Genomic DNA, 20,546 nt, shown 5'->3' with positions numbered 1-20,546 from the left:
GATCTTCATTATCTTCCAGGATATCATGGACCATTATGCCTTATTTCACTACAGCTCATTGTTGTGGTTGGTTAAAATCAGCCCCGGAATGGGAAAGCAGACCCCCAGGGGTTGGCTTAAAGGCCTTTCTATGTCTGATTGAGCTCTACCAAGAACCATCTGCTTTGTGTTCTAGATTCCATTCTGTTTTCTGACTTCTCATCCATGGTCTTTGCCTTGACTTGTGGAAATAACCTTTGGAGAAGGAGGTAGGGTTTTAAAGAAGAGGCCATTGTCAATTACAGTAAGTTGATGAACTCTCTAAGAACCTTGACTTACTATATTCCAGGATTGAAAGAAAACATAGTGGCCCAGCCTTTGCTAGAATTTCACAGTCCTTTCCAAAGTTCCTGGCAGTGGTATCTCCTTTGTTTGGACATTGCCAGTGACGGAGGATGGATGGGGGAGCCCTCGCTAACCCTGGAGGTAGGTCTTTGGTGACTTCATCTCTGACTGTTAAGACTTGGTACATAGTGGTCCTAGGTCTTTCTTCCTGGAGCCACCGAGGACAACAGAATCCCTCTTCTGTGTGACACATCTTATTATTATTATTTTTTGAAGTTAGCTGTCATGCCCTAAGTATCTCCAGGGTAGAAATTCTTGGTTCCTTCTACAATTCTTTGGCCATCCTAGTTTTGAAATCTCTGGGTTGCTTTTGAGTGATGTGTGGCACCAGTGCTGAATGAAGCCCACACTCTTGAGATGGTATGATCAGTCCAGAATGGGCCAGGGTCACCCAACCTCCCTTGGTTGGGCCACCATGAGTCTATTAAAGTGCTGTAGCTTTTTATTACTCTCTCCACTTTGGGGACGGTGGTTAATCTCTATCCTACTTATGACTCCCACTGAGCTGTCAGCCAATTAAGTACTAGAATGACCAGCCACCCTAGTTTGCCTGGAGCTGGGATATGGTTCCTAGGGTGCTTAACTTTCACTTTTAAAACCTGGAGAGTCCTAGGATGTGGGACTTCCCGTGCTAAAGCTAGGACAAGTTGGTCACTATGGGGAGCATTCATCCCTTGGGCTGACAGTGCTCCTCCTCTGCTCTGTCACTTTGCCAACCAGGAAGCCAAGCTGGCAGACCAGGGGTTCTAGGGCTGCCTCCTGGTGTCCAGTTCTCACGGGTGCTGCAGAGAAGGAGTTTGAATGGAGTGATCTCAGGGGCAGGCCCTTACCAGCTTGCCCATGCACCGCTGGGGTGCTAGGCCATCCATGCACTTGTGGTGGATGCTCATCTTACAGGCTTTGCAGCGTAGTCCATGCTTAGCATTTGTTCCTGTCAGACATACAGTGAGCTTTGGTTAGGATACACTCTGCCCTTTGCTGGTGACTAGTATGAAATCCCTGGGAAAGTGATTACTTCCATAACCCAGGGAATTCTTTTCTATGACCTTTGCATGAACCTTTCAAAAAGGGCAAAATATTATGGTAGAATCTTTTACCTTCCCCCCAATTTCTACCTGAGGTGTTAGCTGTGGTCTCCCCCCCGCCTTTTCTATTCATTACTCTAGAATATCTTAGCTGCCTCCACTTTCATTGTTTTCTCAATTCAAGGCAGAAAATAACACTTTCTTTGCTCTTTATCTAGGTCACCTGTTTCTGCTCTTCTGCTTGTGCTACCGAGTAGTGTGAGTCCTGAATGATTTGGTGGGAACCCACTTCTAACTTTATCTCAGGCCAACCCCCTCTTGTTCACTATGCTCTAACCACGTGATCTTCTTCAGGTTCCTTGAAAGCACAAGCTCTTTAATGCTTTAGGGTCTTTGCACATGTTGCTCTATAAGCCTAGAATGCTGATTCTATCACTCTTCACTTGTCTTGCTACTCCTCATCCTTCAAATCACTTGTCATTTCTTCAATGAGGCTTTCTTGGAAACATTCCCCTTCCATTGTCTAAATGATCTTTTTCCTATTATTCTTTTTCACAGCACTCTGCCACAGTATTTCTAAAATCACATTTATTTATTTTGAGAGTTTGTTTCTGTCTGCCTTTTCCTCTGGACTATGAATGCAATGAGGCTAAGTTTGTCACTGTATAACCAGCTCTGAGTATGATGGTCAATGTATTACATAAATTAACAAACAAATCCTTTCATAGTCACATATGTATTAAAACAGTGGTGCCTGATTTAGATAGTAAATTGAGGCTGATTCATGAATGGCTTAGAGATGACATTCAAGAGCTGAAAGAGGACTTGAAGATCATTTATATGTATGAGATTATTTTTTATTTATTTTAAAATATATTTTTTCTTGATTTCAGAGTGGAAAGGAGAGAGATAGAGACACTAATGATGAGAGAGAGCCATTGATTGGCTGTCTCCTACATGCCCCACACTGGGGATTGAGCCAATAACCTGGGCATGTGTCCTGACCTGGAATTGAACCATGACCTTCTGGTTCATAGTTCAACGCTCAACACTGGCTGGGCTGTTTGAGATTATTTTGCAGATATGCAGCCTGGGGGTCTAAGCAGTGGAATGGTTTGCCTCAGGTCAGGGAAGTTTCTGCCTGGTTTCACTCTTTCACTGCTTGACCCAAATATTCTCTCCTTTTATTTGGGTTGCTTCACCTACATGAAGATGTGCTTGGTGATAAAATCTGACATTCAGTGGAAAAAACCAATGGGCAAATGTTTGATTGGGAAAGTACCTGGAAACCCTTCACGAGGTAATACCTGAAAAACCCTTTCAGGAACTACTCATTTAACACAAAGCACGTCTGCTGTTAGAACCACAGAAAGTCTAAGTGATGTATAAACACATCATAAATTACTGGCTATGTGTGCTTGTTCATAAATAGTAGTTGGAAAATCTTTTTTCATTTTCGAGGAGAACAACTTAGCTGAAAGACTGCAATGCCTTCAAAAGACTGGACTTCCAAAGAAATCACTTATTTTTTGTTTTTGAATTAGGGAAAGCTATTTGTGCCCTTTGTGAAAATGTAAGTAAAAGCTTCAAAGAAGAGAGTTATTTCATTGTGTGCTGGACTCTGAAATAGCACCATTATATATTAAAGAATGTTTTCCTTCAGACCTGCACACCATAATTTCAGTTTTCCTTGTCTGTTCTAACACAATCTGTTTTGTACGAGTCAGACCATCAGCAATTCTTTGGTTTTAGGTGTTCCAATTTCTACTCTGGAATAACAAGAATGATTGAAGAGGAAAGCTTGTATGCTGTGGCTCGGAGAATAGTTCAAAAGAATAACTCACATTTGAAGCAAGATATGGGAAATCTGTGGTTTGACATCTGCTATTAATAGTTACCACCATCACAAAGACATCACTGAACGTAACCCTATGCCTCAATAGAGTGAGAAAAACACGAATTAAATTCAAATCTGTCTTATGCTGGCTCTTTAAACTTAAGAAAACTATTAACATTCCTAGAGCCTCAGCTGTCTCTTCATAAAATGGTAATAGTATTAGCTAATCTCAGGGTTTCTAATAGTTACAGTGTCAAAATATATGCAAAGGGGATTGTAGGGGTTGAAATACTTGGAAACATAAAGATACCAGTGGACACTGAGTAAACATGATAGAATGACCACATGGTTTTCAACACTTATTCATACAAAAATTCATTAAAATTACAGCCCACAATTAAAAACGGTATAAATCCCAAATAACAAGATTACTGGGAAGAGTAGCAAAAACAGAAGAGAGTTCAACATATATTTGAAAGACAGAGATTGGAGGAATAGCAATAAATTTAGCAGAAAAGAGGAAGATTGGATTTTCCAACAGCCTCTTGAAAAATAGAAGACCATGGACCTTCAAAATCTGTGGAATTTAAAAATTCGGAGAGAAGATAATTTTCAACCTAGAATTTTATATCCAGTCCAATTACCAACAAGTATGAAAGCAGAATAAACACCTATCAGATCTTCAGGGATTCAAAATATTAACTTTCTATTTACCCTTTCTTAGAAAACTAATGGAGGATGTGCCTTAGAAAGATGAGGGAATGAGCTAAGGAGGAGGAAATTGCACATCCCGTGCACAACCGAGTAACTGACACAGAGAAGTAAATAATATGTCCACCTGAAAACTCTGAACTAGCTCTAGACAGGTGCTGCAAGATGAGATAAGACAGTAGACTTGTGGGAAAACATGGAACAAACTTTGAAGTTTATTGATGCTTTTGAGGTTTCAATATTGTAATAGATATGGCATTTGACAGCTATATGGGAACATTTGAAAAAAAACAATTATAGGTGCATGAAAGTCAAGAAAATGGAAAGGGTGATTTTTTTATTTTTATTTTTTTATTGATTAAGGTATTACATATGTATCCTTATTCCCCTACCCCCCGCTCATGCCCTCACCCCCCTGGTGTCTGTGTCCATTGGCTAGGCTTATATGCATGCATACAAGCGAAAGGGTGATTTTAAATTTGAGGAAATATAAAATCCATGTAAGGAAAGAAATATAATCACAGTATAATGCTTGAATCAGAAGATTGCAATAGTCACAATAGTGTATAAACTGACTATCCAGTGAACACAAAACTGTGATAAAACTACTTGGGAAGATGAGAGCAAGGGAGCCAAGACTGTGATACAACTGTTTTGGGAAGGTGAGAGTGAGGAAGAGGGAACAAGTGAGACGGTGTTGGAGGGGTGAGAGGTGAATTCTCATCTATTGCAGAAAACCAATAAATATTTGGTTAATCAATAAATAGTAGTAGAGCCCTAGCCAGTTTGGCTCAGTGTATAGACCAATGATGGCGAACCTTTTGAGCTCGGTGTGTCAGCATTTTGAAAAACCCTAACTTAACTCTGGTGCTGTGTCACATATAGAAATTTTTTGATATTTGCAACCATAGTAAAACAAAGACTTATATTTTTGATATTTATTTTATATATTTAAATGTCATTTAACAAAGAAAAATCAACCAAAAAAATGAGTTCGCTTGTCACCTCTGGCACGCGTGTCATAGGTTCGCCATCTCTGGTATAGACAGTGTCAGCCTGGGAACCAAAGGGTCCCTAGTTTGATTCCAGTAAAGGGCACATGCCTGGGTTGTGGGCTCGATCCCCAGTAGAGGGTATGCAGGAGGCAGCCAATAAATGATTCTCTCTTATCATTGATGTTTTTATCTCTCTTCCCTTCCTCTCTGACATCAATGAAAATATATTTTAAAAATAGTAGTAGAAGCACAGCATTTAGAAATACTGAAATAAATGTTAGGAAAAAAACCAATGAAGTTGAAAGTGGTTGCTCATTGGAAGGTAGTCTGGGTTATAGGATAAGATAGTTTCTATTGTAGAATTTCCAGTACCATTAGTACCTCATTTAAACTAGCCTCATGAACTACTGTGACAAAAAGAATATAAGTAAAGTTGCTGGAAATTGGGTCAAGTCAATCCCTTGCAATAATGTGACCCTTGGTATATGAAGGTCGGATTACAGGCTCCACTGCTCTAGAGCCCAGTACAGACCCTTGAAAACATGCAGAAGGAAAGTGCAGGAAACAGAGAATTCTTCCCACAGCTGACTCTATTGCCACACCCTCTAAGCTGGGGATTACTCACACAATCAATAATGCATTAGGAGTCAAGGCCGCAAATGCATTAGCCGGTATAAGTGCACACTGCTGTTCCTAGTTTTGGTATGCTCTTATTCATGGAGTTATTTTTTTGTTTTGAAAATGACATTGATGTCATAAGTGCCTTCAATGAAAATAGTTTTCTCATCTTGGTTGAATCTTTTAAAAGGAAGAGTGGAGCTGGAGGGGAGAAGTACAAATGGAAGCATACGAAAGTACAAAGGCAGGGCAATTGTTCTACAACTTATTACAACTTCCATGCATAAATTGTATTACATGTGTCTGTTCATATCTGGATATGTGTGTTTGTACTTGCATACATGATATATAAAGAGATCATGGCGGGCTGGAAGAAGTCATCAAAATGTTTAGGTATTAGTCCTTAGCTCTGAGACATTGGACAAGACAATTATCTGAGCCCGAGTCTCCCCATCTGAGAAAGGGTGTCATGAGCACAAAATGGGAAACCCAACAGGCATAACTCACTATGCAAAAGTAAGCGGTGATTTGGCTGGAAGGTGTATTATCTGAATAGTGACTTTCCCTGAGAGCATGATTCCCAGTGCCTTAAGGCTTAACTGGATGTTTTAAACTCATGACTGGATCAGGCATGACCCACATAGAACGCGGTCTACATCCTACTGTCCTGGGTGTACCAAATCCCAATCCCTTCCTTATCACTCAATTTACAAACAAGTAAGTTGATCCTTGTTTTGTAAAAGTATGTATTAATATGATAAGTTAACTGGCCTCTAACAACCTGAGGTAGACCAAAATAAGTTTATTGATTTTAGAAAGGGAAAAGAGAGAGAGAGAGAGAGAGAGAGAGAGAGAGAGAGAGAGAGAGAGAGAGAGAGAGAGAAGAGAGAGAGAGAGAGAGAGATACACCTCCAATTCCTTCTTTGAAAAACACCTATATTCCAGGAATGTGAAGATTTTGGCAACAGAATGAAGGATCTCTACAGAAGAAAACCCTTCAACAAGGCTGATCTTGGACGTTAATTTAGGCAGATATTTTGTTTTTGTTTTGTCTTCCTTCTGAGGAGTTAGATTAAGTCAGAAAAGTTTTTCTGTAAAGGGCAAGAGAGCAAATATTTTAGGTTTTGCAGGCCACATGGTTTCTATGCTATTGTAGCATGAAAAGAGACATAAACTTTTTTTTGCAAAAAAGCCCGTTACCATAACTAATGTGGGTCTTTCTTAAGAGTGAAGTGGGCTACCCTTCCCTGTGTGCCCTTTTGGCTTACAGAAGGTTTCATAGAAATCAACCTATTCAGCCTACAGTTTCCCCATCTCAGTTGATGGCAATATGACTCTTCCAGTAACTTGGGCCAGAAACCTCAGCAGCATCCCTGTTTTCCCCAGGCAGCCCACGTGCAGAAAATCTTGCTGGGTACTTCCTTCAAAATATATCATGAATCTGGACCATTGTCAATTCTTCCCGCTGTACCGTCATCTCATACCTGCATTACTGTAATAATAGCCTCCTAATGGTCTTTGCTTCAATCCTTGTCCCCATTCCAGCAAAGTCTGTTCTTTACATAGTAGCCAGAGCAACCCTTTGTAAGGATAATTAGATTAAAGTCTTGTAGTTACTTTACTGTGTAAAAGCCAAAGTCCTTACAATGGCACAGGATCTCTGCCCTCCTTCCCTCTCTGCTCTTCATCAATTCTGCTGCACCCCATGCTGGCTACCTGGCTGGTTCTTACACACAGCATGCTCCCGCCTTAGGCTTTGCTCTACTTGTTTCCTTCACTTGGATGCTCTTTCCTCAGAGTCGTCTCATCTTCAGGTCTTGCTCAGACCTGGTCTTACCCTGACCATCTCATGTGATACAGCAACCTGCCCCTGGTCTAGGGATTTCTGATCTTTCCCACACTGCTTAACATTGTTCTTCTTTCCACATTACCCATCACCGTAGAAAACTCCGTCCGTCCGTCCATCCGTCCATCCATCCATCCATCCATCCATCCATCCATCCATCCATCCATTGTCTCCCCAACTAAAATGTCAACTCTAAAAGGGCAAAGATTTTTCCCTGGTTTGTTCACTGATGCAGCCTAAGTGCTTAGAGCAAAATCTGCCCCAGAGGAGATACCCCATAAATATTTTTTGAATGAATTCCTATTTAAGTTGGAAAGAAGACCGAGATGCCTGATGTTGCTAGTACTCAACACGCTATTATTAAATAAGAAAAGAAAAAAATATCCATTGAAGGGATGCCAATTTTCTCCAAGTAGTTCTGTAAATATACCAGAATTCTAGCTGACATCTCAATGGGATTTGGGTGGGAGACTTCACAAAATGATTCTAAAATTAATTTTGAAGAGTAAATACTTGAGAATAGCAAAATATTTTTGAAAAATAATCTATTATAAACCACAATAATAATTAAACCAGAAAGCTATTGGTGCTGAACTAACAAAATAACCAGTAAAGTAAATTGAAAATCTAAAAAATATACTTAAGTATCTTTAAGAATTTAATGTTTGATAAAAGTGACTTTCAAATCAGCAGTGAAAAACAGAATTATTTAACAGATATTGATGAGTCACCTGGTAAGTTATTTTGGGAAAATACTAATTCATAGCATATTCTGAACAAAAGTGTGGATGTCTTAAGAAATTTACATAAAAGTTAAAACTATTATATTAATTGAAGAAAATATAACACCAGCTTATTTATTCTTAAGTAGAGAAGATCTTTCAAAGTAAGGTTTTTATGAGAGAAAACAATATACCAAAAGGTTGGTAAATTTGATTATATGAAAATATATTCACTAGTACAGATAAATTGGAGAAAATATTTGCCTTATAAAATTAAGGGTATTATACTGTAATATATGAGATTTATGAGCATTTCTTTCCATTTAAAAGGGAAAGATAAATAAGCCAAAAATATATTGTCCAAGACATAAATTGAGGGCTTATAAAAGAAACTGAATTGAAAGTTAAGCATGCAGTACAGCAATTTTCAATCTTTTTCATTTCATGGCACACATAAACTAATTATAAGATTCTGTGGCACACCCAAAATATATATTTTTGCTGGCCCGACAAAAACAACAGGTATAATTTTGATTCATTCACCTGAAATGGCGATTGTTATGTTGGCTGTTGACTTTTTTTTTATTTGAGAATCTGAGGGAAAAGAGGCCAGTGCCCCTCACTAAACAGTCAGGTATTGCATATTTTAAAAATTCTTGCGGCGCACCGGTTGAAAATCGCTGATTTAATGAATGGCAAATTTAATTAGTAATCAAAGAACTAGAAACGAAAATAGCAAGATATCCATTTTTTTTTCTATCAAATGTACAAAGATGAAAAGTAATGAAAAAATAACTATAAGTAGTTGGATGTGGGGTACGGGCACTCCCAGATACTGCTGCTCGGATTGGAAAATGGTACCATTGTTTTCAGGTCACTTTGGGGACATGCATCAAAAGCTTTAAACATATGAATAATTCTTTGATACAGCAATTTCAGAATTGGGTCTTAGGAAAATAATTAAATATGTTTGCAAAGGCTTAACTACAAAGATACTGTAGCTTTGTAACTAATATTAGGAAATGGGAAATGACTAAAATATCACAGAGTAAGGAAGGTATTAATTAATGAAAGTTTGGTGCACCCATAAACAAAATCCTTTTTGGCTACTGAGATCATTTTTTATTTTAATAATAACTGACATAATATGATATTTATAATAAAATATTAAAGTGTCAAAATCAGGGTAAAAACAAAACATTTAGGAAACTCTCATTTAAAATGAGCATATACATGCATGTAAAAAGGTCTGGCAGGGCACATTAATAATATTTCTATCTGGGTTGGCGGGATTATAAGAGCTTTTTAGTTCTTGTTTTTGTTTATTTGCATTTTTTCATTTTCTAGAAACAACATGTTTTCCCTTCGTAATAAGAAATAAGACACTACATAGTCTTGAAAGGAAGTGTTTTCACTTTTGAAGAATTATCAAGTCACGCTGAGAGGAGTCACTTTGGTGGTTTTGATTTTGGAGCTTCCGTTGTTGGGAATGTGTGGTTGGGTCGGGAGTCCAACAGCTTAGGAAAACAAAAGGTAGCAGCAACTCCTCATCTCCGCTTGCCGTGACCTAGGACTTGGGGGGAGTGCTGTCCTGGACGCCATGTCCTGCCATCATTCCGCGAGCCCGGCTCCCCCTCCCTCACCCCCTGCGCGGCCTGTGCCCTGTGCGTGCTGACATGCTCAGCAGGCTTTGTTTTCCTTTCCTGGAACTGTGTCCTTCAAGGCTGGGCCTTCCTCTGAGTGACCCAGGGAACGTTCTGCAGCAGACGGGCAAGCTGCGGACTTCACAGACGAGGCCACCTCCATTGCCTCTGATTGACAAGGGAAGGTGTCCATTTCTCTTTATTTTTGCTTCAAAATGTAATGGACAGCTTTCAATGCTTTATAGATTTCAGAGAACTTTTATTTTTTAAATCCAAGTTTTCTGAGCAGATTTTTTCAGTCCCTACACTATGGACATTTGGGGCCTGGTAATTTTTTGCCGTGTGTGTGTATGCATGTGTGTGTGTATGTGGAGGGGCAGGCTGTCCTGTGCCTTGCACAATGGTTGGCAGCCGTTCTGGCCTCACACCTGATGCAGAAGTACCTCCTCCTGAACTGTGACAACCCCTAACATCTCCAGATATTGTCAGATGTCCCCAGGGGCAGGGTTTCTAGATTAAATATAGAAAAGTCTAGTTAGTCCAGCCAGCATGGCTCAGTGGTTGAGCGTTGACCTATGAACCAGGAAGTCACAGTTCCATTCCCGGTCAGGGCACATGCCTGGATTTCAGGCTTGATCCCCAGTGTGGGGTGTGCAGGAGGCAGCTGATCAATGATTATCTCTCATCATTGAAGCTTCTCTCTCTCTCCCCGTCTCCCTTTCTCTCTGAAATCAAACTATATTAAAACAGAAGAGCCGAAACCGGTTTGGCTCAGTGGATGGAGCGTCGGCCTGCGGACTGAGAGGTCCCAGGTTCGATTCCGGTCAAGGGCATGTACCTGGGTTGCGGGCACATCCCCGGTAGGAGATGTGCAGGAGGCAGCTGATCGATGATTCTCTCTCATCGATGTTTCTAACTCTCTATCTCTCTCCCTTCCTCTCTGTAAAAAATCAATAAAATATATTTAAAAAAAAATAAAAAAATAAAACAGAAGAAAAGTCCAGTTACATTTTAAGATAACAAATTATTTTTTATTCTAAGAATATCTCAAACATTGCATGAACCAATTGTATCTCAAATACTGCCTGTGACACACTTATACTAAAATGTTATAGGTTGTTTTTCTGAAATCCAAACTTAATTATTGGGTGTCCTATCTTTTTATTTGCGAAGTCTGAACCCCTATCTGCGACGCAAAATTGCCCCCGGTTGAGAAACGGATGTAGAGCAACAATTATTTTTGGCTCTCTTTCATGCTGAGGGAACTGAGGCTTAGGGAGGGCAGTCCGTGGTCTAAGGCCACTGGAGAAAGGGTGCAGAGATGAGATCTGAGCCCAGGAACCCTGATTACAAATTCCCTCTTCCTTCTTGTATAGGAAAGAACTGCCTGTTTTTATTCCTGAAAAGATGAAAACTGAGAGACTGTCACGATTAGGGCCACTTGATTTGGGGACTGTGCTTAGGATCACGAGGAATGAAGAACCTTCCACGAGTCCTAACACAATGATTCCTTCAAGTTAGTGTTATTCCACATTCAACAGATGGAAAATTGAGCATCGGAGAGTTTAAATCATTTAGCTAGTACATGGGCAGAGCTAGAATTCTAAAGCAGATCTGACTTAATCCACACCTGACATTGTATCTGTTTGGCATTCTTGCCTGATTCTACCCCTGCCCCCCTCTTCCCCGCCTTAATCAACTACGTTTGACTGAAACCTTTTCTGATAGCATCTTTGATCCATCACATTTGAACATTAGGGATAAAAGAATGAATTGGTCCAGAACTCCTTTTAAATGCTATTTCAGAACAAAGCCAAGTAGTGATTTGCCTTTTGGATGTGGTGCCTTCCATGTGAGGAGGAAGGCGGTGGTTAACCGGGATGGATTTGTAGGCTCTATCACCAGCTTTTGAGAAATTAAGAGCTGACTCTGTTACAGTTTTCTTTCAAAGAATATATGGCATGTGTCCATTCTTTGTCCTCAATGGGAAAGTACTTCTAAGAATTATAATGAGTTTGGTAGAGAGCGGTGAACTCCTATTTGTCCTCTAATGCCCCACTGAAATGCCACAGTCATTCTGGAACTTTCATATCTTCGTCCTCAGATAGAATGACTGTTCCCTCATTGAGGCTTCCCAAGCACTTTGTATATGCCTTGGTTCAGATATTGATATGTATGAACCCATATATTTGTTAAGTATCCCATATTTATTTTCTGAAAAAAGGAAGAATAAAATGAATATCTACACAAGAGACAAGATTAGAAATCTTATAAAAATTGAGAATTAGCAATTTTCTCTGTTCATTCTGTACTTCATTTTCTCTTTCTCAGGTACCTACGGCCTTCTACACAGTTCTTAGGGGCTTTCTGACTTAAAAGTGGAACAGAATTGATTAGGAAGATACCTTAGTACCTTGCAACTTGAAGTGGGGCCCATAGTCCAGCATCATTGACATCACCTGAGACCTTGTAAGGAATGCAGAATCTTAGGACCCGAGCTGGACCCACTAAATCCGGATATGCATTTCACCAAACTTTGCAGGTGATTTGCATGCGTATTCAATTTCTGAGAAGTCCTACCTTAGAGATCAGTAGCCTAGGAATGGCAAATACATAGTACAGGTGTTGAAGAAGCCTTTCATTTTGTGTACATGGCAGACATCACTAATCAATCACGATCATTTTCTCACTGGGCTATGGTGCCACTTTAGAAGCTTCTCTGGGCAATCAGTGTCAACCAATTAATGTGGAAACCAACTGGCCCTCCCAGATACAGCTTCTCATTTTGCAGATAAAGAAACTGCGGCTCAAGGAAGCAAGGTGCTTTGACAAACATTACACTGCTCCTCCGTGGCAGAGCAGGAATGAAAATACTAGTGTTGGGCCTCTTGGGCTAATGGTCTTCGCATTGCAGCCTGCTGGGAAGGTAAGCAAAGCTCAAATCAGGGTTTACAATGACCTGTTCCTCACCACCCTGAAAGGGCCCTAGGTGACCTCCTACTGCAAAGAGCTGGCGCTCTGGAGTTAAAGCAATACAGCTTAAACTGCTCCTAAGCTTCAGATATCACTCAATAGTTAGAAAGTTTTCTGCAAAAGGGGAAAAAGGGGAAACATATTTTCCATCACACTTGAACTCTAGTCATGAGACCTTGATTAAAAATAACCCATCCTATCTCTCCCCTGCTATGAGTTCAATTGAACAAGATGGTTTCCAAGTTTTCCGGGAAATTCAGTAATATAGTCATTCGCCAGAGACTATATCAAGCAAGCAGAAAGGACCTTTAAAAATGGTGAAGACCCCTGGGCCATCTTTCCCTGCCTATATTCCCCACTCCTTGCTACACTACAACTTTTCCAACCCCTTCTTAGCTATAAAAAATTAATGGCATTCATTGTTTATAAATGCCTCTGTTGATCTTTCCTATTTCGGTTCTTGACTACTAGTGGAAAAACTCTCCCTACTTTCCCCGCCCCTCACCCGCACTGAACTTTAAAAATAGTAACAGGAGTTGGGTTGGCTCAGAGCTTTGAGTTTGGAGTCCATAGCCTTTCCCCCCTGGGCCATCAGTTCACACTGTAATATCATGGCCACCAAGCTTTCCTTCTGTCTTGTGTGCTTGGCTTAAAATTCTGAGAGGAGATGTCCTCCAGGACAATCACTTTTTCATGACCATCTGTGAAACAGCTGGACTGGACACCCCTGACCCCGGTATTAATAATGTCTGCTGTCTGCCTCCTCTTCTCTGAGGTCTGCGGTTTTCATGGTCTCATTTGCTTTCTTCACAACTCTTCTTCCAGCGGAAGGCTTGAGAATTTATATTTATCCTCAGGTCTCTCAAGAATGGATTAGCCAATCGATGTGCTCCCCCTGCGCCACCCCCCCCCCCAAAGTGCTTTTCTGAGAATTTGGCATAATACTAGTATCAACCTTTAACACAGAAAGATAGTTTCAATAATAGTGAACAGTTTTAAGTTTTGTAGTTCACAAAGAACACTCATTTATGTCACTTAATTTGTCAGGAATTCCATGAATTAGGTATTTTCAATGCCATTGGAAAGACACTGGGTTGAGAGAAGGTACATTAGTTGTCCAAGGTCAGCTGAGCTACTGAGTGCAGAGCCAGAATGCAAATACCCACCGGTGACCCCTGCACCAGCTGCCCCTCTCCCGGCTCCCTCTTGCAGGTCTGCATTGAGAGTTTATTTGTAACAATCCACTTACTTAGAGATGCTCACCAGTGCTATTGATGATGACTGTCAAGAGTAGGGAACAAAGTTTCACCTTGTGCAAATCAGATGGGATAAAGTCCTTATTTCTTCACCTTTGTCAGCTCTCAGAGGTTATAGAATAAGCACCAAGCAATTCTTTAGGCAAGGAGGCAGTACAAGCATTCCTGACAAAATCAGCAATTCAATGTCTGTTTGCTTTCAGAAGGGGTTTGGCAGCATTTGCAGAGATGGATAGAAAGAACATCATTTAGGAAGTTCTTGAAACAGCTCATGTGAGATGTGTTGAAGACTGGACTGGGGCCGGAGCGGAGAGGAAGGGAGGAGGGGCCTGACCATAGAGAAAGCACAGAAGTAGAAGAGACAGTTTGTTCATGGATGGGCTTTCTGGAGAGAGGGAGAAGGGGGGAGTCCAAGATGGCCTTGAGGTTCTGGCCAGGTAGCTGAGAGCACGCAGGTACCGTCTGCCCCAGCAGAAGAGGGCCTCAATGAAGTGGCAGATTGTATGGGGGAAGAAGATGCGTTGTTCCACTGTGGACACATTTAAGTATTTCGGCATCGACAAGGAATCTGAGCAGCAAAGTTCTGGCAGTTGAAGTGAGAGGCTACCTTGGGAGAGAGGGCAGGTCAGCAGCAGGGCAGGAAGACAGGGAGAAGGCTGTCTTGTTACTAACTGAGCACTACTGCTTTGGGGTACCGTCTCAATCTTTGTATCACCTCTAGCAGATGTTTTTTTATTTCTCTTTTTAAAATCAGAAAACAGATGCTCAGAAAATGTTCCTTGAAATCTCTTTTTCAAACAGGAATACCAGGCAGATCTCATGCAAAGTGATATAGCCCTTCTGGGTGAGAGTCAGGCTGGTTCACGGTCCCTCCTCACTTTTAATGATATGTGACCCTTGTTACTTCTCTTTATGGCATTAGGAACAGAGTGAAGATGGTGCTTGGGTCTTAGGCTGAAGTGGTTGTGAATTCTTTAAAACATGATCCTGCTATGTCCAGGGAAACACATTTCCTGTGTGATGAAGGTGAAGAGTGTGTGTGTATGGTGTGTACATCTACACACATGTATAAGTATGTGTACACATGAACTTGTTTGTTGCCATGTTGTTGGGGTGGGGAGTGCAGCAGAGCTATAGGCTTTGGGTTTTCTTTCCAGATAAGCTTAGCATGTGGAAAAATAATCTATGTTTTGTTTTTCTGCTTGTGCAACCAGGCAGTGTGGATAAGCTACAAAGTAGTGCCTAAGTTATTGGATTTAACCATGTATTTCTATTGCCTCATCCTTTTTCTTTAATGGCCGTGTCACAATGTACAGGTGTCTCCCATAGACACACACAGGGGATGCCCCATTTTTTACCACTGGCCCAGTTCTGTCATTTTATGATGTGGTATCCGCTGTGGCTGCACAACCGAAGTGACCATTCTAAAGTAGGTCAGTGGAGCATTCCCTGTTATGGCAGCTGAATGGAAGTGCAGGGTACACATTTTCCAACAGCTCTTTATCTCCCTGTGTTTATAACGGGAGGTGGCCTTTTCCTACAGATCCCTCGCTTCCACCATGGTACTGCTCCTGGGTCTAGAGGCAGGTGGCCAATGTACACTTGTCTGTCATGCTTGTCTGAACCTCAAGCAGGAAGGCATGAATCAGCAATAGCACAGTCATGAAAAGGTTTGCAGCTTCAAGTTCAGGAAACTCTCCAAGTGTATCCAGGAGTCACAGCAGTGTTAGTGTCTACGTTCTGTCTCCAAGCTCCATCTTGAGTGATTTCTCCTCCCTTCTTTCTACTGGGCACCATTTTTATTTCTTGGTGGATGGAACAAGGAGAAAATAAATGTAGCACAGTAGGTTGGAAGAACATGCAAATGTATATATATATATATATATATATATATATACATATATATATATATACATGTATATGTGTATATATATATACATTTGTATGTGTATATGTATATTTGTATGTGTATATGTATACATATATGCAGTATATATTTGCTGTGATGTTACTAAATAGCATGTAGCTGGTGACCTATAGGAAATGACTAAAATTTAACAAAAGACCACCTTAAATTGTAATCTCCACTCTGGTCAGTTATATACACAGTGAAAATAGTTCCTGTATTGTCATTTCTTTCTGCTACAGTATGGTCTTAAAGGGCTCCTAAAGCCCTAACCAGTTTGGCTCAGCGGATAGAGTGTTGGCCTGCAGACTATGGGGTCCTGGGCTCGATTCCGGTCAGGGGCATGTACCTTGGTTGCGGGCACATCCCCAATAGGGTGTGTGCAGGAGGCCGCTGATCGATGTTTCTCTCTCATCGATGTTTCTAACTCTTTATCCCTCTCCCTTCCTCTCTGTAAAAAAATCAATAAAATCTATTTTTTTTAAAAAGGCTCCTAAAATGCAAATACACTGTTTTTCTGAAAGATCGCCTCTATGTCATGATTTAGCACTTGTAAACATTATGATCTATAATTTAAGAGGGACACTCTCTTTTCATTGGCTGGCATTTTAAAAATTATTTTTCCCAAGTTTGACCATTTAAGCCTTGACTCAATTACTGGTAAAATAAACAGTTCGCAGGAATGAAGTTCCGCATTTTCTTTCTTGCATTGATAAGATAGCAGTAGCATCTGGCAACTTGGGAAATGTTTATTTTCTGGAAAGTTGCACACATATAAAGATTCTCTTTTCACCACTTGGTCCCTTTCTAATAGTTTTTCTTTTTTAAAAAAATATTTTTATTGATTTCAAAGAGGAAGGGAGAGGGAGCGTGAGATAGAAACATCAATAATAAGAATCATTGATCAGCTGCCTCCTACACGCCCCCCAATGGGGATTAAGTCTTTGCAGCCTGGCATGTGCCCTGACCTGGAATTGAACTAGGACTTCCTGGTTCACAAGTTGATGCTCAACCACTGAGCCACACTGGCTGGGCACTAATTACTATTTTTAAGTGCCCACTAGTTGCCGGGTGTGTGCTCTCCTAGCTGCTGTGGGAATAGGCACATGAATCAAACCTGGTCATGTCTTCAAGGAGCTCACTCACATCTAGTCTGTTTGGAAAATGACAAGCAAATTCAGAGAAAATAAGTGGTCAGGCAAGACCTGGTGGGAGAATTTTAATCGGGTCTTGATCGATTTGAGACTGGGATAGATGAAGAGACAGAGAAGGAAGGAAAGGCATTCCAGATGTTCCAGAAGCAAGATGCCAGGGCACAGAAAGTGGGCTCAGGGAACAATATTAGGACCTTCCACAGGGAAGACGTCTGAGGGAGAGTGACGAGCAACACGGTATCAAGCGCAGTCCTCTCCATCTCCCTTGTCCTGTCTTCTGTTTTGGTGGCAGGCCACGGGTTTTTACATCTTCAAAGTGAAGACCTGCGGGTCCCCTGGGTGCCCCGGAGAGAGCATAGCGCTGGCGCCCAACAGGTGTCACTTCCATTCCTGTGTGAGACTCTAAGAGACCTCCTTCCTTAAGGCCAGCCCATATCCATTTCTGCTCCATCTTTGCTGGGTGGACTGTGGCTTACTTCCTCATCTAGGGAATTTTCAGTGAGAGGTTTCTTAAAATAAACAGTCCTTGGCAGCAGACATACAATTTCAGGAAACTAATGGAAGATGCTAGCTGAGAAAGCATTTTGTGTGTCCCTTTAGCTGAACGGTGCTGGGTACAACGTTTCTTGAGAACACTGGGCCTGAACTGAAGTCTTAATAACTCTTTAATGAATTTGCTTTTGTAGGCATCAGAAAGGCTCTCTGCATCGGTCACAGTGCAGAGATCCATGCCAAATAGTGCTCAGTAGCAGTCAAGATGAGTTAGGGAAGAGTCGATGTTAGGAGAAAGAACTCTTCAGTTATAACCCACTTGCTCCTCCACTGAGAACACTTGGCAGTTTTCAGGACAGGAGGACTTTGAAATGCTAGTGTGCTAATGAATAGCCAAGGGGAGTGTAGGGTACAGCGTTTTCTAAACATATATTTTACCATGCAAAATCTTCTCTCCCCAAATCTACAGTGTCTATTTCATTTTTAATTCTCACAGGAGGATATTTTTCCATTGATTTTTAGAGAGAGTGGAAGAGAGAGGGAAAGACAGAGAGAAACATTGATGTGAGAAAAACATATCGATTGGTTGCCTCCTGCATGCCCATACTGGGTGGGGATGGAGCCCAAAACCGGGGCATGTGCCATGACCTGGAATTGAACTTCGACCTCCTGGTTCATAGGTTGACGCTCAACCACTGAACCACACCGGCCGGGTGACATTTGCTTTTTAATATTCCCCTTGATTTCTGTTTGGCCTTTCCTGCCAAGAGACAACTTAATTGATAGTGAACCCAGCTTTGTCTTTTTAGATGTGTGTGTGTGTGTGTGTGTGTGTGTGTGTTCAGTCAAGTTTGGTTGATCTGGCTTTTTCTGAGCAATTGGATGAGGTCAGAATAGGTCAGGAAACAACTAAACTAATGGTCAAAGAAGAGCAGAGCAGAACAGAGCAGAAATATTACATCTTGGACTCAGCATGATGTAATATTTCCTAATGTTATATTATTTATAACTAGAGGCCCGGTGCACGAAATTCATGCATGGGTAGGGTCCCTAGCCCTGGCCAGCGATCAGGGCTGATCGGGGCCTTCCAGCTGCTGGCTGGGGCCTTTCTTCGTTCCACACTGCCTCCTGATGGTCAGTGCACATCATAGTGAGAGACTGAATTCCCAGTCTCCTGGTTGAACTCCTGAGGGGACGCTTTGCATATTAGCCTTTAATATATATAGAAGATTGTAACATAGTGTTATAGGTACAATAATGCCAAGGCTCCATCTGCATTTTAAATTTATTCCCAGAGGAGGATGCTTTTATATTGCATCTTGTAGAATTAATATGTTTTCAGAGGTTGTGATGCTGTTGGTACCTTGTCCACATCTTATTTATCATGCTGATGCTGTGAATGATGGCTAATAATGGCTCACGGGTGCCCTTTTTTCAGAGAATTGTTCTCAGCCAAATGGGTCCTCCTTGCCTGGGATGTCATATCCCCACTGCCTCTTGGGGGCAGCCATGGCCAATGACTGAGTGACAGAAATATACAAAGGCCAGCCCTTTGTCTCAAGGTGGTATCACCAGGTGATAGGATCTGTGTTCCAGAGCTCCCCATGGGTGGGACCAATCTGAAGCCAATTCCAGCTGAGACCACATCCTCACTCCTTCCCTTGACCCTCCTGCTTCTCTGACTCCTCCTGAGGGCACTCTCCACAACCATGTTGACAAGAACCTCTATCTCAGGCCCTGCTTTAGGGACTTTTACCGAAGACAAAGACATTATTATTACTCCCCCTCCCCCATTGTTGCTACCGAACAGATTGAAAGTGAATGATTCATAGACTCTGCATTGAATGTATAAGGAAACTTGAAGTTTTAGGCAATGAAATCCAGCCATTTTGCGAAATATTTGTATAGAAAACATGAATTCATTTAATATGCTGTGTCTTGTAATTGGATGCCAACTAAAAACATTTAGTTAATTTAAAAACATTTTTTTATCTATTTGTAAATGGAAGAATGGAGTTCCTTGGAAAAAATTCCTTAATTTATGGAGTAGTGCATGTTGACTTATTCAAGTCTTGAAACTTCAAAAAGATGCAGATTACCACACGGAAATCCAAAACTCTCTTGAAATGAGTCTTTGTAGATAGTTAATTCAATGTAAAGACAGAGTGTCATAGATGGAATACGTTAAGTTGATGCACAATAAAGGTGGGACCCCACCCTCAATTCCCCTTGCCAAGGGCTAAGGATGGCAAGAGAGGATGTGCTTGGTGGAGGGAGTATGTTTACCTAACCAAGTACAAGAGGATTCTCCTAGTCTAAGACTGAGTATTGAATCCTGTTGACTCAAAGACTGGGACATCCAGCATTGGGGTAGACAGACACACCTGACTGTCTATTTCTCTGGCGTCTCCAAGAAAGCTTGGGTTGGTCACCTTTGGCTTGTATAGGAGACAAGAATTTCCAGAAAGACATAGTCTAAGGAAGGTCAGAAAGGGTAGCAATCTCCTAGAGGCTGCTTAACCCAAGTGGCATGGGAGCCAGATCAGTTGGGGATGAACAGTCTCAGGTGTCAAGTCCAAGGGCCAGGGCAAAGCTGAAAATAGGGAATGAGTTACAGAGTGCAGGAGCTAAGGAAATTATAATCAGATGGTCAGGGACTGAGGCTGGGGTCCAGGTGTACTTTTATTGGTCACGTTCTTCTGGCAAATATGTAGCCTTGCCAGCTCTCAGGCACAGGCAGGCAGGCGAAGCCTGATGTGAGGCTTTGTAAACCCAACGCTGCGTGTCCATTCCAACTTAGAAATCCTAGACAGCGAGAATGCCAGATTCCTTTTATTTTTAAACAAATATCCATCAGCTGGAAACTGCTAAGATGAGATTTGATTGTTCTTGGCCATCATTATATAACCCTTGGTTCTCCTTGAAAGGAAAAAGTATTTGCTTTAATATATTTTCTGAAATGTCATTCTAAGAGGGTAACAGCA

General features: G+C 41.2%; 1 protein-coding gene across 1 annotated transcript in view; it reads right to left on the bottom strand.

Moving 5' to 3' along the window:
• The window catches only part of STAC (SH3 and cysteine rich domain), a gene marked incomplete at both ends in the record, with an annotated part of 95,656 nt that overhangs the window by 36,033 nt on the left and 39,077 nt on the right, over nucleotides 1-20,546 (bottom strand). Inside the window, one exon of the mRNA XM_081106384.1 lies at nucleotides 1,215-1,315. Coding sequence (XP_080962510.1) covers nucleotides 1,215-1,315 — 101 coding nt within the window. The remainder of the gene's footprint in view (nucleotides 1-1,214; nucleotides 1,316-20,546) is intronic.

Source organism: Myotis nattereri (genome assembly GCF_964212035.1).
Source record: "Myotis nattereri genome assembly, chromosome: 14".
NCBI lineage: Eukaryota > Metazoa > Chordata > Mammalia > Chiroptera > Vespertilionidae > Myotis > Myotis nattereri.
This window is presented reverse-complemented; position numbering and strand designations above follow the sequence as displayed.